Source organism: Budorcas taxicolor, chromosome 19 (genome assembly GCF_023091745.1).
Source record: "Budorcas taxicolor isolate Tak-1 chromosome 19, Takin1.1, whole genome shotgun sequence".
Classification (NCBI taxonomy): Eukaryota; Metazoa; Chordata; class Mammalia; order Artiodactyla; family Bovidae; genus Budorcas; species Budorcas taxicolor.
The window spans coordinates 39,835,570-39,849,639 of record NC_068928.1 but is presented as its reverse complement, the minus strand read 5'-3'; the positions used below and the strand labels follow the sequence as shown (position 1 = coordinate 39,849,639).

At 41.4% G+C, this 14,070-nt stretch overlaps 1 protein-coding gene across 1 annotated transcript in view; it reads left to right on the top strand.

Annotated features, from left to right (window-relative positions):
* The window catches only part of IKZF3 (IKAROS family zinc finger 3), an 89,407-nt gene extending 76,260 nt beyond the window's left edge, over positions 1–13,147 (top strand). Inside the window, exons 9-10 of the mRNA XM_052658624.1 lie at positions 2,889–3,005; positions 12,444–13,147. Coding sequence (XP_052514584.1) covers positions 2,889–3,005; positions 12,444–13,147 — 821 coding nt within the window. The remainder of the gene's footprint in view (positions 1–2,888; positions 3,006–12,443) is intronic.
* The last annotated feature ends 923 nt before the right edge of the window (positions 13,148–14,070 follow it).

Sequence of the window (14,070 nt, the reverse complement as noted above, 5' to 3'; positions counted from 1 at the left end):
GTATACCCGCTTTTGCATCCTCCCAGATATAGAATACATAGAATATGTGTCCTCAGAAAGATGCTTGTGGTGATTGATGGTGACTTTGGTAAAAGGTAGACAGGGACTCCCAAGAGCCAAACGGGAAAACCAAACTGACAGCATAATGCTTGCAGGAAGTCCTGGGACTGACAGATCTCTGGGTGATAACGGGGCCTTTAGAGGAGTGACTGAAAGACTGAAAAAGAGTAGTGGTAAGATGGGGAGAAAGTTTAAAATTCCCAAAGTAGTGTTTTTCATTCTTATTTTACTATGAATCTTTTTGATAGTAAATACATGGGGCAGGGGTGGGGTGGGGAAAGACCTTACCTAGATTTAATCCCCTCAAGGTTGCTGGAACCAAGTCAAAGCACAAACTGAGCTGCCTCTTCGACACTCCTAAGAAAAGCCTCCTTAAAACAGCCTCAGGAGCTTACTTCAAATCCCAGGCCTTTGTCTTTCATCTCTCTGCTCTTGGGGCTCTGGGTAGTGCCACATCTGGTGGTGGTTTGTGTGAAAGGAAATAATATGTATAATAGTTTCCTGTTTGGTCATTTAAACCTATCCTTGTGCTGGACAGAATTTGACCCACTTCGCTCAACAGCAGCGTCCTGTCACTAAAGTACCCGTTACTTACAGCGATCTGTCAGCTGAAGTCACAGTGCTTTACTACTAGCCCCAAAGCTGCCCAGCCCCAAAGCTGCCCAGCCCCCTTATTTTTATCCTTCTTATCTTCATTTATACAGTGTTATTATAGCTTAAACTGGAGGCTGGGATTTATTTCTTTAGAGGACAGAATTATTTTTGATAAGAAACAAAGTCCAGTAAATATGGGCATTGTCATCAGTCTCTTCTCTTATTCACTTTTGGAGCCAGATTTCATTTTATTCTTGAACTTTATTCTTGAATTGAGTTTTATAATTTATTGTGTAATGACTGGCAAGGAGTTTTTTAAAAGCAAAACCAAAAAGGTGCCAATAATAAAATGAAAACTATTTAATACTTTGAATTCTTTTTTTCTGATTTGGCTCTGAACCCTCACCCTGGCCATTCTTGACAGTCTTGCCCTTGAGGTCTTTCTTTGTCTTTCATTTACTGCAGAGATGGCCAGTTTTCTTCTCTCTGGGTGTGTCCGTTTGGTTCTGAATGTCCCAGAGACCATGAAACTTGGAACATTATTTCTGTATATTGTCGTTGTTCAGTTGCTCAGTCATGTCCGACTCTTTGTGACCCCAGCACACCAGACTTCCCTGTCCTTCACCATCTCCCTAGAATCTCTTCATACAGTAAACTCTTTTAACTGCAGAGTGAGTACCGACAATTCCTAAATTTGTGTATATATTTAGGGGGGTGGGAAATTCCATTCTGCACTCATCACTTGCTTTTTACTCTAGTCCCTTAAACTGACTTCAGTTTCTTCTTCCTTAGAGACATTGGGAGTGTATGGATACTTCATTTAGTTTGGACCTCTGGAAATGCTTATGATAAAACAGAGAGAAATGTTCGTAGCATCACAACGTGTTTGCTTAGGGCAGGGGTGTGTATAACTATGACCCGCAGGCCAAATGCAGTCAGCAACTTACTTGTGCACATTAGGGCTAAACATTTGTAAAGTGTAAGGGAGAACCAAAGAGTTTGGAACAGAGACTGTATGTGTCCCACAAAGTTTAAAATACTCTGACCCTTTATAGAAAAAGTTTACTGACCCCCTGCCTTGGACTAGCATCATGTGTTAAAATTTAAAGCCTTGTATTTAGAGCAGCTGGTGTCTCTTTGAACTTCAGATGCAAACTCTTACTGGGTACCGCATGCTGTACCAGACTAAATTATACTACATTTATTCTAGTTTGATTCTATGTTGGCACTATTTATATATTATTTCAGTGCTTCTCAATTCTTGCTGCATCTTAAAAATCATCTGGAAAGCTTTAAAAATACTGTTTCCTAGGCCCCTACACCAGAGATCCTGATTTAACTGATCTGAAAGGGGGCCTGGGCATAAGTGTGTCTTACATGCTCTTCAGGTGATTCTAATATTCAGGCAGGTCTGAGAACTACAGACCTATACCACCTGAAGTTCTGTTTGTGGATTGACAATCAGACCATATTGTTAGTCAGTTTTTATTCACATTTTTCATTAGAAATATAATAAAGATCCATTATACAAATTGCTCTATAATTTCAAGACAGAAGTGTTGCTCAGGGAAATTTTAACCGAGACAGTTTTGAAATGTGAAGAGCATAAGAAACAGACAATGCCGAGACCAGAAAAATAGAATTTAAAAGATAGGAACTGAAAGGAGCATGCTGGAAAAAAAAGAAAAAGAAAAAGAAAAAACCACTCAGAATTTCAATACACAAATCACTGAGTAGATTTCTTGCTGTCTGGGTAAGTGTATCTATTTTCAAAAGTGCTATTAACATAAACAGAGCAGTAAATCTGGGGCACCATCCTTTTTTTTTTTTTTTCAAAGTTGTTAAGAAGAATTATATCAGTCTGCAGGTGTCACACGCAGTTACTCAGAATCAGAAAGAAGGCTGATCAGGGGTTAGAAGATCTCCATCTATCTATCTTTTTGCAACCAACCACGTCCAGGCTGTTTATTTAATACTTCCTCTTGCTAATGAAGGTACTTGTTGGGGATGGGTCGGGCTTTCCCATGTCAGCATAAGACTGCAAGATTTGAATGTGCCCTGGTGTTGGCTTCACTGACCACAGCAGGTACCCCAAGCAAGAATCTGAGCAGTAATAACAGGTAACAACAGAGTTTGCATCAGACCTCTGACAGTTTTCCTTCCAGTGTATTTCTTTTTCTCTCCATTTATCATCGTGTTCTCTTCCCTCTTCTTTTTTCATTTTTCCAAACCAGCAAGTGTGGAGGCAAGACACATCAAAGCAGAGATGGGAAGTGAAAGAGCTCTCGTTCTGGACAGATTAGCAAGCAATGTGGCAAAGCGAAAAAGCTCAATGCCTCAGAAATTCATTGGTAAGAATACAACCCTTTTTCCTGCTGTTGTTAGCGGATAGTTTGAATGAGATAACATAGGATGCTTACTACCCAGGCCTTTCCTAGTTTAATCTCTGTTAAGATAATTGATTTTTCCATTTACAAGTTTTATTCTTTGGGATTCACTTTGAGAACTAGAGCAAATAAAATAAAATATTTTTAACTAAAAAATCTTCACTACTAAAGAGAGGAGTGTTTGGTATCCAGTATCTTAAATGAAGTTGGTGTTAGAAATGCTGTTCCTTCCTCTTTATTTTGAATGACATATGTTGCATGAGAGAGTTTGTGCAATTTACACCAGTAAGATGTTCAAGATAGTATTTTTGTAATCTTTTGTAATTGTATTTTACAAGTTGGTTCCCTTATCATGCTCAAACTTTTTTCAGGCTCTAAAATGTATTGCTATATTTTCTTGAATTTGATTGAGAATTGGTTTTAAAAGAATGTGGTTGAGAATGCATAGATTTAAATAACAAGGTTTGATTTAGTCACTTGTCTTACTGGAGTTAATTTTTATACCATTGGTTTTCACATTGTCAAAAAACACAGCAAGGAGATGGCTAAGAAATAATTATGTCCGTTAAAGTGTTAGGACTGCCAAATGGCAGAAATATTTTGTTGAACTCTCCCAGATGTTTACCTAAATGTGACTATGATATTTAAAATAGATTTGTATTTGTGGAGTAGGCAGCTGAATTGAATGTATCGGTTTTGCTATAAATTGAAAGTCGGTGATATTGAACAAAAATAGTTATCACACAAAAATAGACCTTCCTCAACACCGATAATATTTTAGAAACCTGTCAGTCTGTTTTTCCAAAGCTGTTGCTACTGTTGATTTTTTACTTCAGTTATTTTGTGTTTATTATTTTCAATAGCTTTTACAGATATCAAGCACCTGCCTGGTTTTTCAATCTGATTAAATTTTATTCTGGTCTAGGTAATTTCTAAATTCTGGTCTAATTAGCTTTTTAATTTTATGTGAATTATAGAGATATATTGAAGGAACCCATATATTCCAAAGCTATCCAGTTTGGTCTTTATGCTTATTTATTTTATGTTGATTGGCTGAGAAGTTTTTGTATCCTTTTAGTTACTGTAAGAATAAATCGTGTCAGACTAAAGTTGGTGCATTTCAATTTAGAGAGACTCTTTCCTCATCACCAACTCCCCTCTCGTGGAGGGAAGTGTCAGGGGACATGCAGTGACTTCCATATGGAGTTTAGGCACAGTGGACGAGTCATGACACCAAGACATTATATTAAAATATTGCTCATACATCTTTTGAGCTGTACTTGTGTAAAGAGGTTCTGTCTGGAGTACAAAAGGAAGCTTGAATTATTATTCTGTGCCATGAGTATAATGTAATTTGGAGGATGTTTTGACTGTAGAAATGGCTGCAGCTGATGTAGGTGGAGGAATATGGGGAGAAATGGGCAAGAAAAAAATGTAAAGTGACTTAATTTCAATCCACTTATGGTCCATGCATGTTGGTCTAAGAGAATTAAAGTATGAGAGAAGGTACTTAGTTCATATAATTTCCTTAAACCTGTCCTTGAACTAAAGCCCTACTTAATAAGTTGCTTTGGTATTTTCATGGGTTTAAAAACACATGTTTCGTATGTCCAAGTCCATGCCATTTTGCTTATTGCATCAGGGATCCATTCCATTTGTTTAAGACCGTTATGACCAGAGGGTTTTCACTCTTCCATTTCCAGACTCAGGAGGGATGCTGATCTGGTAGGTACTGATTTCTCTCATCTTCTGAACCATCATGTTCTCTCTGCTGGCATCAGGAAACCCAGTCTAGTTAGTTCTTGATTTGAGCTGAGGTAGCAACTTCAGGACTTCAGGGCCCTGAATAGCTGGGGGAATTTTTTTTTTTTTTTTTTTTGTAAAGTGTGGTAATGTGCAGTAGGAAGAGCACTGGATTAGGAGCCAGAAGACCAGGTTCTGGTTCCAGTTCAGTCATTTCTTAACTGTGTGTGTTTAGACAAATCACATAACCTTTCTGTGCCTCTGTTTACTCATCTGTGAACTGAATAGACTGAACAGGTGATAAAATGATCGAGAAGGTCCCTCCCAGCTCCATCATTCTGTAAGTCTGTAAGATGAAGTATAAAAGCCAGCAATTATGAGCACCACTTTAAGTCAATATGTATAACTTCAGATAACTTTTTTCTCAAGATTGTGTAGATATGATATGTTAGTATATGTTTATTGTATGTTATAAACCATATCATATAATTTAGGGTGTTTTCTTCAGAAAGGTGTCATTTAACCTGAGTAACTGTAAAACATCTACATTAGTTCAACATTTACGTATTTTACTTAGAATATTACTACCGATTCTTCCACTCTTTTTGTCCATTCATTTGTCATGCAAATGTCTATAGAGGTCCTGCCATGTATGTGATAGTCTGGTTCCTAGCACTGTTCTCATCTTCTAGCATTAGCTTATACCCTGAACCTTAAGAGATTTTTTTTTTTTACTAAAACTCTCTGAATCACTTACCTTAATCAACCTTTTTGATAGAAAAGAATAATTTCAAAGGGGAACTAAAGGAACATTATGACACCGTGCAGTATTCAGGATGTAGTGATATAAGACTTGTGGAGCTAATATCTTCCCTCCCTCTTTTCTCTCCTCTATTTCCTCTCCAAGGCACCATTTTCTGAAGGGATTCAGCTGCCAGGGAAATGGCAGTGGGTAAAATGTGAAGGAAGAATGAGTCACTCCCTTTAATCCTGGCTGATGGTTGCACAGCTCCCAGACCAGCCTTGGCTTCTCTGACCTCTTGAACTGTGAGGGTAGAGGTGAAGACTATACCATCAGATCAGCCTGTTACTTTCCTAACAGGCTTGAGATAATTACCCGTAGAAAGCATTTTCACCCATTAGAGATGACGGAGGAAGCAGGATGGATTGTATTGTCTAAATGCATTTAGAAACACAAAAACATGCCTCTGTTGAAGAGTAAGGAGGAGAAAATCACCCAAGGAGGAGAAAAATGAATCACCTTTTTTTAAATTCTCCAAGAAATGTTGTATCACTTTCTATAAAATGGGAAATAAATTGACACACATTCATTAGAAATCAGCATCTTTACGTCATCAAAATAATTCTTCTTAGTTGTTCTTTCCAAAGAAGACCTTGCTTTTAGCACCTAACCCCCATAGGGACTGTCTTTTCTCTGAATCTTTTTCTCCGGTTACAGACTTGCTTGACTATACTTCTAACTAGGCCATCTTCAAATACTTGGCTCAAAATAGAGGCCAGATTTCTCTCCTGGAGGGAGGAGAAAAATGACTACATTTCTGCATATTTCTTTTTCTGATTTTCATTCTTTCTCCAAAAACAGATGTGTTATTCAGACCAAAGTGGTTACCATAGCATCTCCCTATTTTTTTTAATTTCATGTATTACTTTATTAAAGGAAGTTTTCACGTTGAAAAGAACATGAAAAAAGATCTCACTCACCCCCGGTAAACATGTCGTGAGGTTTTGACACTTCAGCAAACACTGTCGGTTCTCCCTGTGAAGTAACTAATGAGAAATTGTCTGCTTTGGTTAACAGGGTGACAGGAAGCAGTTTTAATGCCTGTTTCTAAAAGCAAAAAGTATCTTCTCCCGTCCCTTCCCAAAGGGCCGAAATCCCTAATCCTATAAGCATCCAAAGTCATAGCCTTTTTGAACTTGAAGGAATATTAGGAACCAGTAGGTGAAGTTTGTTGTTCATTAAGGGAGGAAGGGGGATGGGAAAGATGGAGAGAAGCAGCTAGTAGGTGACAGAGCAGGGCCAGAGCCTGGGTCTGTAATGTGCTGCGGTCCAAGGCCTTCCTTCCTCAGAAAGTCACCCAGAGCTGTACATGTCACGTGCGCTACACGGGGGCTTTGAAAAGGGGAGGATCTAGTCACTGAAAGCTGGTGGAAGAAAAATTCCTGAAGGCCAGTCATTCTCTCTTAAGGGTGTGTTTTCTTGAGAAAAGAGCTGTGGTGACTCCATCAGGGCAGATGACAACCAAATAGCACTTCATGGTGACTCACAGAGGACAAAGGCTTCTGCAGCAACCGAACGTGGTCTCCAGCTCAGTTTTCCTCACTGCCACCCCCACAGCTCTCTCTTTTCTCTCTCCTCCTTCCTGCTTCTTGTTCTGTGGCTTCCTACCCTCTGTTCTCCTCCTCCTGGAAGAGGTGTTAGCCACTTCAGTCTCACTTAGAGTGAGAGCAGAGCCATCACCATCATCAGATATTCCATTCACCCTACTTACCTGCCCTTTTTTAGGGGGAGGATATGTGCTTGGAGTAAGAGTAACTGATGATACACGTGGGAAATGGTATGAAGGTATCAGCAGATACAATTAAGTGATTTGAAGAAGCTTAAAGCCTTAATGAAAACCCTGGTGTTTCACATTACCCTGTTGTGATGACTATCACAGAAGAATTGTTATTTTTCTAATGTCAAAATCATTTCTCCTCCTTGTCAAAAAAAAATCTTTCAATGGCTTCTCATCAGAATAAAATCTAAACCACCCAGGCGCTCTGAGCCTTTGACAATCTGTCTCTAAGTTGTCTTTTCTAAATGTATCATTTCAGCCAGCTAATCTTTTAATTCAGCCGTAATGAACTACTCCCACTTCTGTGTTATCATTCTTTCCATGCTCACTGTCTGGAATGCCCTCCCTCCCATCTGCCCTAAACCTCCACGTGGTCTACATTCCCACACTGTCCTGAGTCCTCTCTCTGCCCTCCCCCTGCAATCCAGGCAGGTTTAACAGTCTGCTTTTCGTGATATATGTAACTGTCTCCATCACCATCACTTCCACCACCTCAGATTTCAAGCAGACTTTAGAGGAAGAATGAATTAATATTTGTCCCATGTTATTTGGCATATTTGAGGTGTGGCATGTATTTTCCTCTCTTTGCTGTCTTGGCTACTCTAAACTTTGTTCCACCACATAGTATTGAGGATACTAATATGTGATGAAATTGTGTACATGCTACATCTCCTGTTGGATTGCAGTTAAGTTTGTATTCTTCAAAGCTCCTAACATGGTATGAAGCTAACAACAATGATAATAATAGATCTGCCACTTGTTGAGTGCTCACATATGCCCATACTCTGTCATGCACTTACGGACATCATGACAACTCTACGCATCTAGGTCTTTATTGAATGCATGGTACTGGTCCATATAGAACAAAGCACAGTTGCTTTTCTGTGCTTACGGGAACCATCCCAGCAGAGAATCCAGAGTCATTGCTGGTGGTGGGATTGAGACACGGGTAAGGTAGCAGCCAGGAAAGAGTTAATGCTCAAACACTTACTGAAATACATGGGCCCTTGGATCACAGCTCCATTTACCAGCTGAGCAACCTGTGCGAATTAGTCAACTTGTTTGTGCCTTAAGTCCTTCATCTGACTAAGAGATGATAATTCATCTTAGGTTAAATGAGTTAATAGGCTAAGTACCTAGGACAGCACTGGGTATATAGTAGGACTCAATAGGTAGTAGCTATTCTTCTTCGTATTTACACATAAGGCCCAGTGCTTGGTACTGTGAAGTAGAGAAGTAAACAGATTAGAGGGGTGCATCTTGTCCCTGGATGCCCAAGGCAGAAATCTGAATCCACGTGCCCAGCTAAGGTCCCTTTTAGTTCTAGGCTATGATTCTGTCCTTTCAGGTTGGCACTTAGCAGCCAAAAACCATATGCCCTCACCACATTGCCACAACTCAGGACGGGCAGATGCTCAGTTCAGGGTTACCAGAAGCCTAGGCAGTAGGGATTGACAGCTTTAAAAGGAATCACAGGTAGGGAACAGCCCAATGAGGCAGCCTGGGTTTCTAAACTTAGGACTTGTTGTTGCCATTTGTATTCTCATTGGAAGAAAACCTCCACTTCAGCCCAAAGCTGCTCTCGTTAATCACGCAGAGGTGTGGTTTGATTTTGACTAGAAGCTGGACTGGAGGCTCTGAGCAGGTTTGGGAGCAGTTACACTCTTGTGGTTTGACTAACCTTTTTTATGAGTGTGTTACTAAAGAAACGTGAGCTGCTGGCTTTTCAATTACTGTAGCTTACCCCTCCTGAGTTTCATACACATTGAGTCATCGTGTCTACAGGTGACTGATAATCATCTGCACTACTCAAGTTACCGTAACTCAGAGATGAGGGGATCTGATGAGGGCAGGTTGCGTGCACGTGAAGATCTGAGGCTCTCCCATCTTCTTAAAAATGAACAATGGTCTGCGTTAACCACAGAACTCAGTCACATATTTCCACATCCAGAGCTGATTTTCCTCTTGCTGTTTTGCCTCTTACAACCTTAGCACTCAGCTGTTTTCTGACATGTGCTGCAGGTGGTAGAGACTGTGAAATCGTTGGCCTAAGTAGGCGAAACAAACTCTTGGGAGAAAGAATAAAAGCAGAGGTTGGGATGTGCCTGCCCCACCTAGGAAACTTTTCGGAGCCTCTCTGATAGGCGAAAAGATAAAAAAGACTTCCAGAGATTCCTGGTATTTGGAGGAACTGAGTAGAGTTAGCTCACTGAAAAATCATCAGTAATGTTGAAAAGGCCAGGAAACCAAAGTTCATCATTTCTGTGTCACTTTCAGGGGAACGAATATTTGTGACTTAAGCCAGCTTTCGTATTCCCGTCTCATTCTTCCAAACAGCTCTGATCAGAGACACAGCCAGTCTGGCACTTGAAAGAACTGTTGATTACTTTGGCAAAGGTCTTTTTCTATTCCTTTTTATTGAGTAGTTAAGGCACGGTGATTTTCTTAACATATTTTTTCTCTCAGGTATTTGTCTGGAAGCTGTCAAGTTGGCCTTAAGGTAGTGGGGATGCAGGACAAATCCATCCGATTAGGTCTTTTAGCAAGTCTTTCTGTCTCCAACTTCTCACTGTTCTGGTCCACCTCACACGTTGCTGTTACATTAATATCCTTAAAATAACATTCTGACCGCAAGCTTCTCTTGCTCCAGAGCACAAGAGGTTTGCCATTGTCCAGACCTAAGCCCTACTGTTTGTTGATTGTTCAGAGTGGGCATCATTTGGTCCCACCATGTGTTATCTTTTCTCAACATTCCCCAAAATGTTGGAGGCAAAAGGCTGGGAGGCTCACAGGGCATTTGAAAACCTTGATCTACATGGCTAGAAAATTGTTTTCTTTTTAGTTCTCTTTGAATCTTCCTGATTATACCAAAGAGAAAGAGTTTGACTTTATTAGATGTTAGTTGTCTTCAGCACTGATCGCACACTCGTAAACTCTATTTTTAGCAAAGAAAGAAGGGGATCTTTGTCTACAGGTACTTACAGTATCTGATCAAACTTTAATAAATTGCTGTGTTTCATTGTCTTTATTTTTCATAGTTACCTTCTATTTGTGGCACGTGACTCTGGTTTTCCATTTATGTTGGTGATATAAAGTTTCCTTAAAAAAACAAATTTCTTTTAGCAAAAACGGAAAGAAAGAAAATGCAAGCCGATTCAAACCAAAAAAAAAAAGCAAAACCCTAATGTCTACCAAGTGCTTTCAGTGTGCCAGGTACTGTTCTAAGCTCTTGCTAGTTAAGGTAGATACAATTATTATCCCCATTTTACATGAGGACACGGAGCCACAGACAGGTTAAGGAGCTTACCCAAGCTCACGCCACTGGTGATGAGGAGGCAGCATCCAATCCACGCCGTCTAGCTCTTGCTCGCGGCCTCTGCTCTGCCCTGGGGTGTTGCTGCTGCACAGAGTGGAGGGATAAGTGGAGTCTGAGAAATCCTTCATTCCATACTTCCTGATACTGCTGTATCCAGACTCTCATTCCTCCCTGCTCATAGCTTGGCTGGTCCCTCGTGTCTGTCTTGATTCATGCTCATGTCTCAATTAGGATGTCTCTTCTGCATCTCTGAAAATCTAAATGCAACCAGTTCATCAAGACCCTTCTCAAAATTTAGATTTTCCAAGAATACTTTCCCTTCCGAAAGTACTCCTAAAGTTTTTGTATTCCTTTAACATTTAAATAGATAGTTTGTACCAGACTGCCCTGCCCTTGCCTTATAATCCTTTTTACAGAAGACATGTTCCCCCACCCCCGCTTAAATGCCTCAAACATGGCATTTAGAATAAAAACTTCTATAGAGCAAGGCAGCCCTTTTCTAAACTTTTAGCATTTATTTTTCCCCAGTTCCAACTATCCAGGTCTTATTTCTCTCTCCCTAGGTTGGAGAGTCCATAAGAACAGAAACTGGTTCTTTCAATTCTTTTTGTCTTTTTGTGTTTTTTCCTCCCTGAAGCCTTTACTGTGTGGCAGTGACAAGTTTTGGAACAAGCATAACATGCTTCGGAAATGTTAGGGAAGACAGGTTATCATTTACCAAATCTCTCAGAATCCAGTGTCTACAGAATGAAAAAGCATCAGGAGTGACCTTGGCCTCATTTCCAACCCTTGACACGTCTTCCCCACTTTGTTGTGCCTCCACCAGCCACTCACCATTGAGCACGCCTGCCATCACTGCAGACCCAGCTTCTGCCTTCCCTGTGGCCAGAGCCTGTTTTCTAACACAGAACACCCACACGCCCTGAAGGTGGCTAAACTCTGTTTTCAAAATTTCTCAGCAGTTTGACATGAGAAGTAGGAGAGGGTGACCACAAATAAATTTTTCAGTTAAGTGTGAGATAAGTCCTAATGATCACATATGTATCAATGACACATCTTTTCAAACAAAAGAAGAATAACACACTTGATGAGGACAAACATCATGATCTTTCATCAAGAGAGCCTTTCTAAAACTCCCTGCCTTTGAAGCGCTTTTATTTAAATCTCAGTCTATCTAATGACCGATGTGTTTCAGGAGTGGTAAGTTGGAGTTTTGGGGGCTATTTTTTCTGCCTCTGCAGCTATTTAAAAAACTGCCGAGGGCAGAGCATCCCCACTTTTTGCAGCACATCCGGCCCCCTAGCTCCCTCGTATTACAAGCAGAAAAGGACAAGCAAATGAAGAGTTCAGGAATGGACTGCATCTTCAGAGTTCACGAACAGTAGAGATGCAGAAGCCCCCACGCTCCTGACACTGGCAACTCCCCACCCCCTCCTAAACCCCCTCCTAATGTTCTCTTGCTTCTTTTCTCCAGGGTTCCCCTCTGACATGAGCAGTGGAAACAACTCACATTGTAGCCTAAACTTAGTGACATCTCTGACTCCCTCTTGCCTGCTGGTTTCAGTTATTTTGACTGTCCAAACATGTGCTGTCAACCACTGTCCCATGAGACTTCAGCACCGTGCAGGACCATTTCGCCTGGGCTGAGTGTTCTTAAGCAGGCAGCTTGTCCTTCCTCATTTCTCAAGGACTCCAGAAAATCATTCTAAAAACTCTGTGCCTTTGTGTTGTTCCTTTTGTCACCGTTTCTTTCCCTTGTTGTAGGTGAGAAGCGCCACTGCTTTGATGTCAGCTATAATCCTAGCTACATGTACGAGAAGGAGAGCGAGATGATCCAGACCCGAATGATGGACCAGGCCATCAATAACGCCATCAGCTATCTCGGGGCCGAAGCCCTGCGCCCCTTGGTCCAGACACCACCTGCTCCCACCTCAGAAATGGTCCCGGTTATCAGCAGCATGTACCCCATAGCCCTCACCCGCGCCGAGATGCCAAATGGTGCCTCCCAGGAGCTGGAAAAGAAGAACATCCACCTGCCAGAGAAGAGCCTGCCTTCTGAAAGAGGTCTGTCCCCCACCAACAGTGGCCACGACTCCACGGACACTGACAGCAACCACGAGGAACGCCAGAATCACATCTACCAGCAAAACCCCATGGTCCCTCCTCGGGCCCGCAATGGGATGCCACTTCTGAAGGAGGGCCCCCGCTCTTATGAACTCCTCAAGCCCCCACCCATCTGCCCAAGAGACTCCATCAAAGTGATCAGCAAAGAAGGGGAGGTGACGGATGTGTACCGGTGTGACCACTGCCGAGTCCTTTTCCTGGATTACGTGATGTTCACTATTCACATGGGTTGCCATGGCTTTCGTGACCCTTTTGAGTGTAACATGTGTGGATATCGAAGCCATGATCGTTATGAGTTCTCATCTCATATAGCCAGAGGAGAGCACAGAGCCATGCTGAAGTGAACACCCGGGCCCAGAGACGACCATCACCTGATCATTCCATGTCATTCTTAAAAAACTGATAATGCCACTCACCTAACAAGTCACTCTCAAACTCAGTTCCAAACCCCTTTCCACAACATTTTAGTGTCCAAAGGATCACGTTCGTGTGGGCAGCAGAGAAATGCTGTCCGCATTCAGAAATCATTTGCAGATATATCTTGTTACTACTTTTGTGAGAGCTGTGTTTTCCCATCAGGGAAATTTAAAAGCCAGTGGATTTTATATTTAAAAGCCAGTGAAATATTTGGTCATAATCTTTTGTAGCAATAGACAGGCATTCTTTGGAGTCTGTTGCTAATCAGAAGAGTCCCCTGGTTGTGCTGTGTGAGACATTGTTTTCTAAATACATTGGCCATATGTGGAGAAGCCTCATAGTTCTATGCTCGGGTCCACAGAGAAGAACTGTTGACCAGCTAACCTTGCTGGGAAACCTGGCCCATGTGCACTTCACACAAGTTTGAAGGGTTAGAATATGAACTCTCCATCCCAAATTAGAGTCTAACAATAAGGAAAAGAGCAGCCATAAAATAAGCTACCAAAAGCCCCTACTCTCCAAGCATCAGATCCACCTCTTATCACACAAGCGAAAAAACCCAAGTTATCCGATGATACTTCTGCTTCTACTTTTTATCCTCCCCTGTCCCATTAAAGTTGCTTTGGGTTAAACCATGCACAGAAGAAACTCTGTATCAGAAGAACTGGTGGTTTAAACTTAGACCGTCATTGGAACTCCAGGAGGTTGTCTGCTTGGATGATGGCATCCTTTTCCTATGATGGAGATTGGCAGGCGTGGTTCTGAAGGGGGAATGATTCAGCAGCATCACCAGGGATGGAGGGAGGGAGGAACCACCCACCTGGAAGTTTTTCATCTCCTTTGTGGAGTA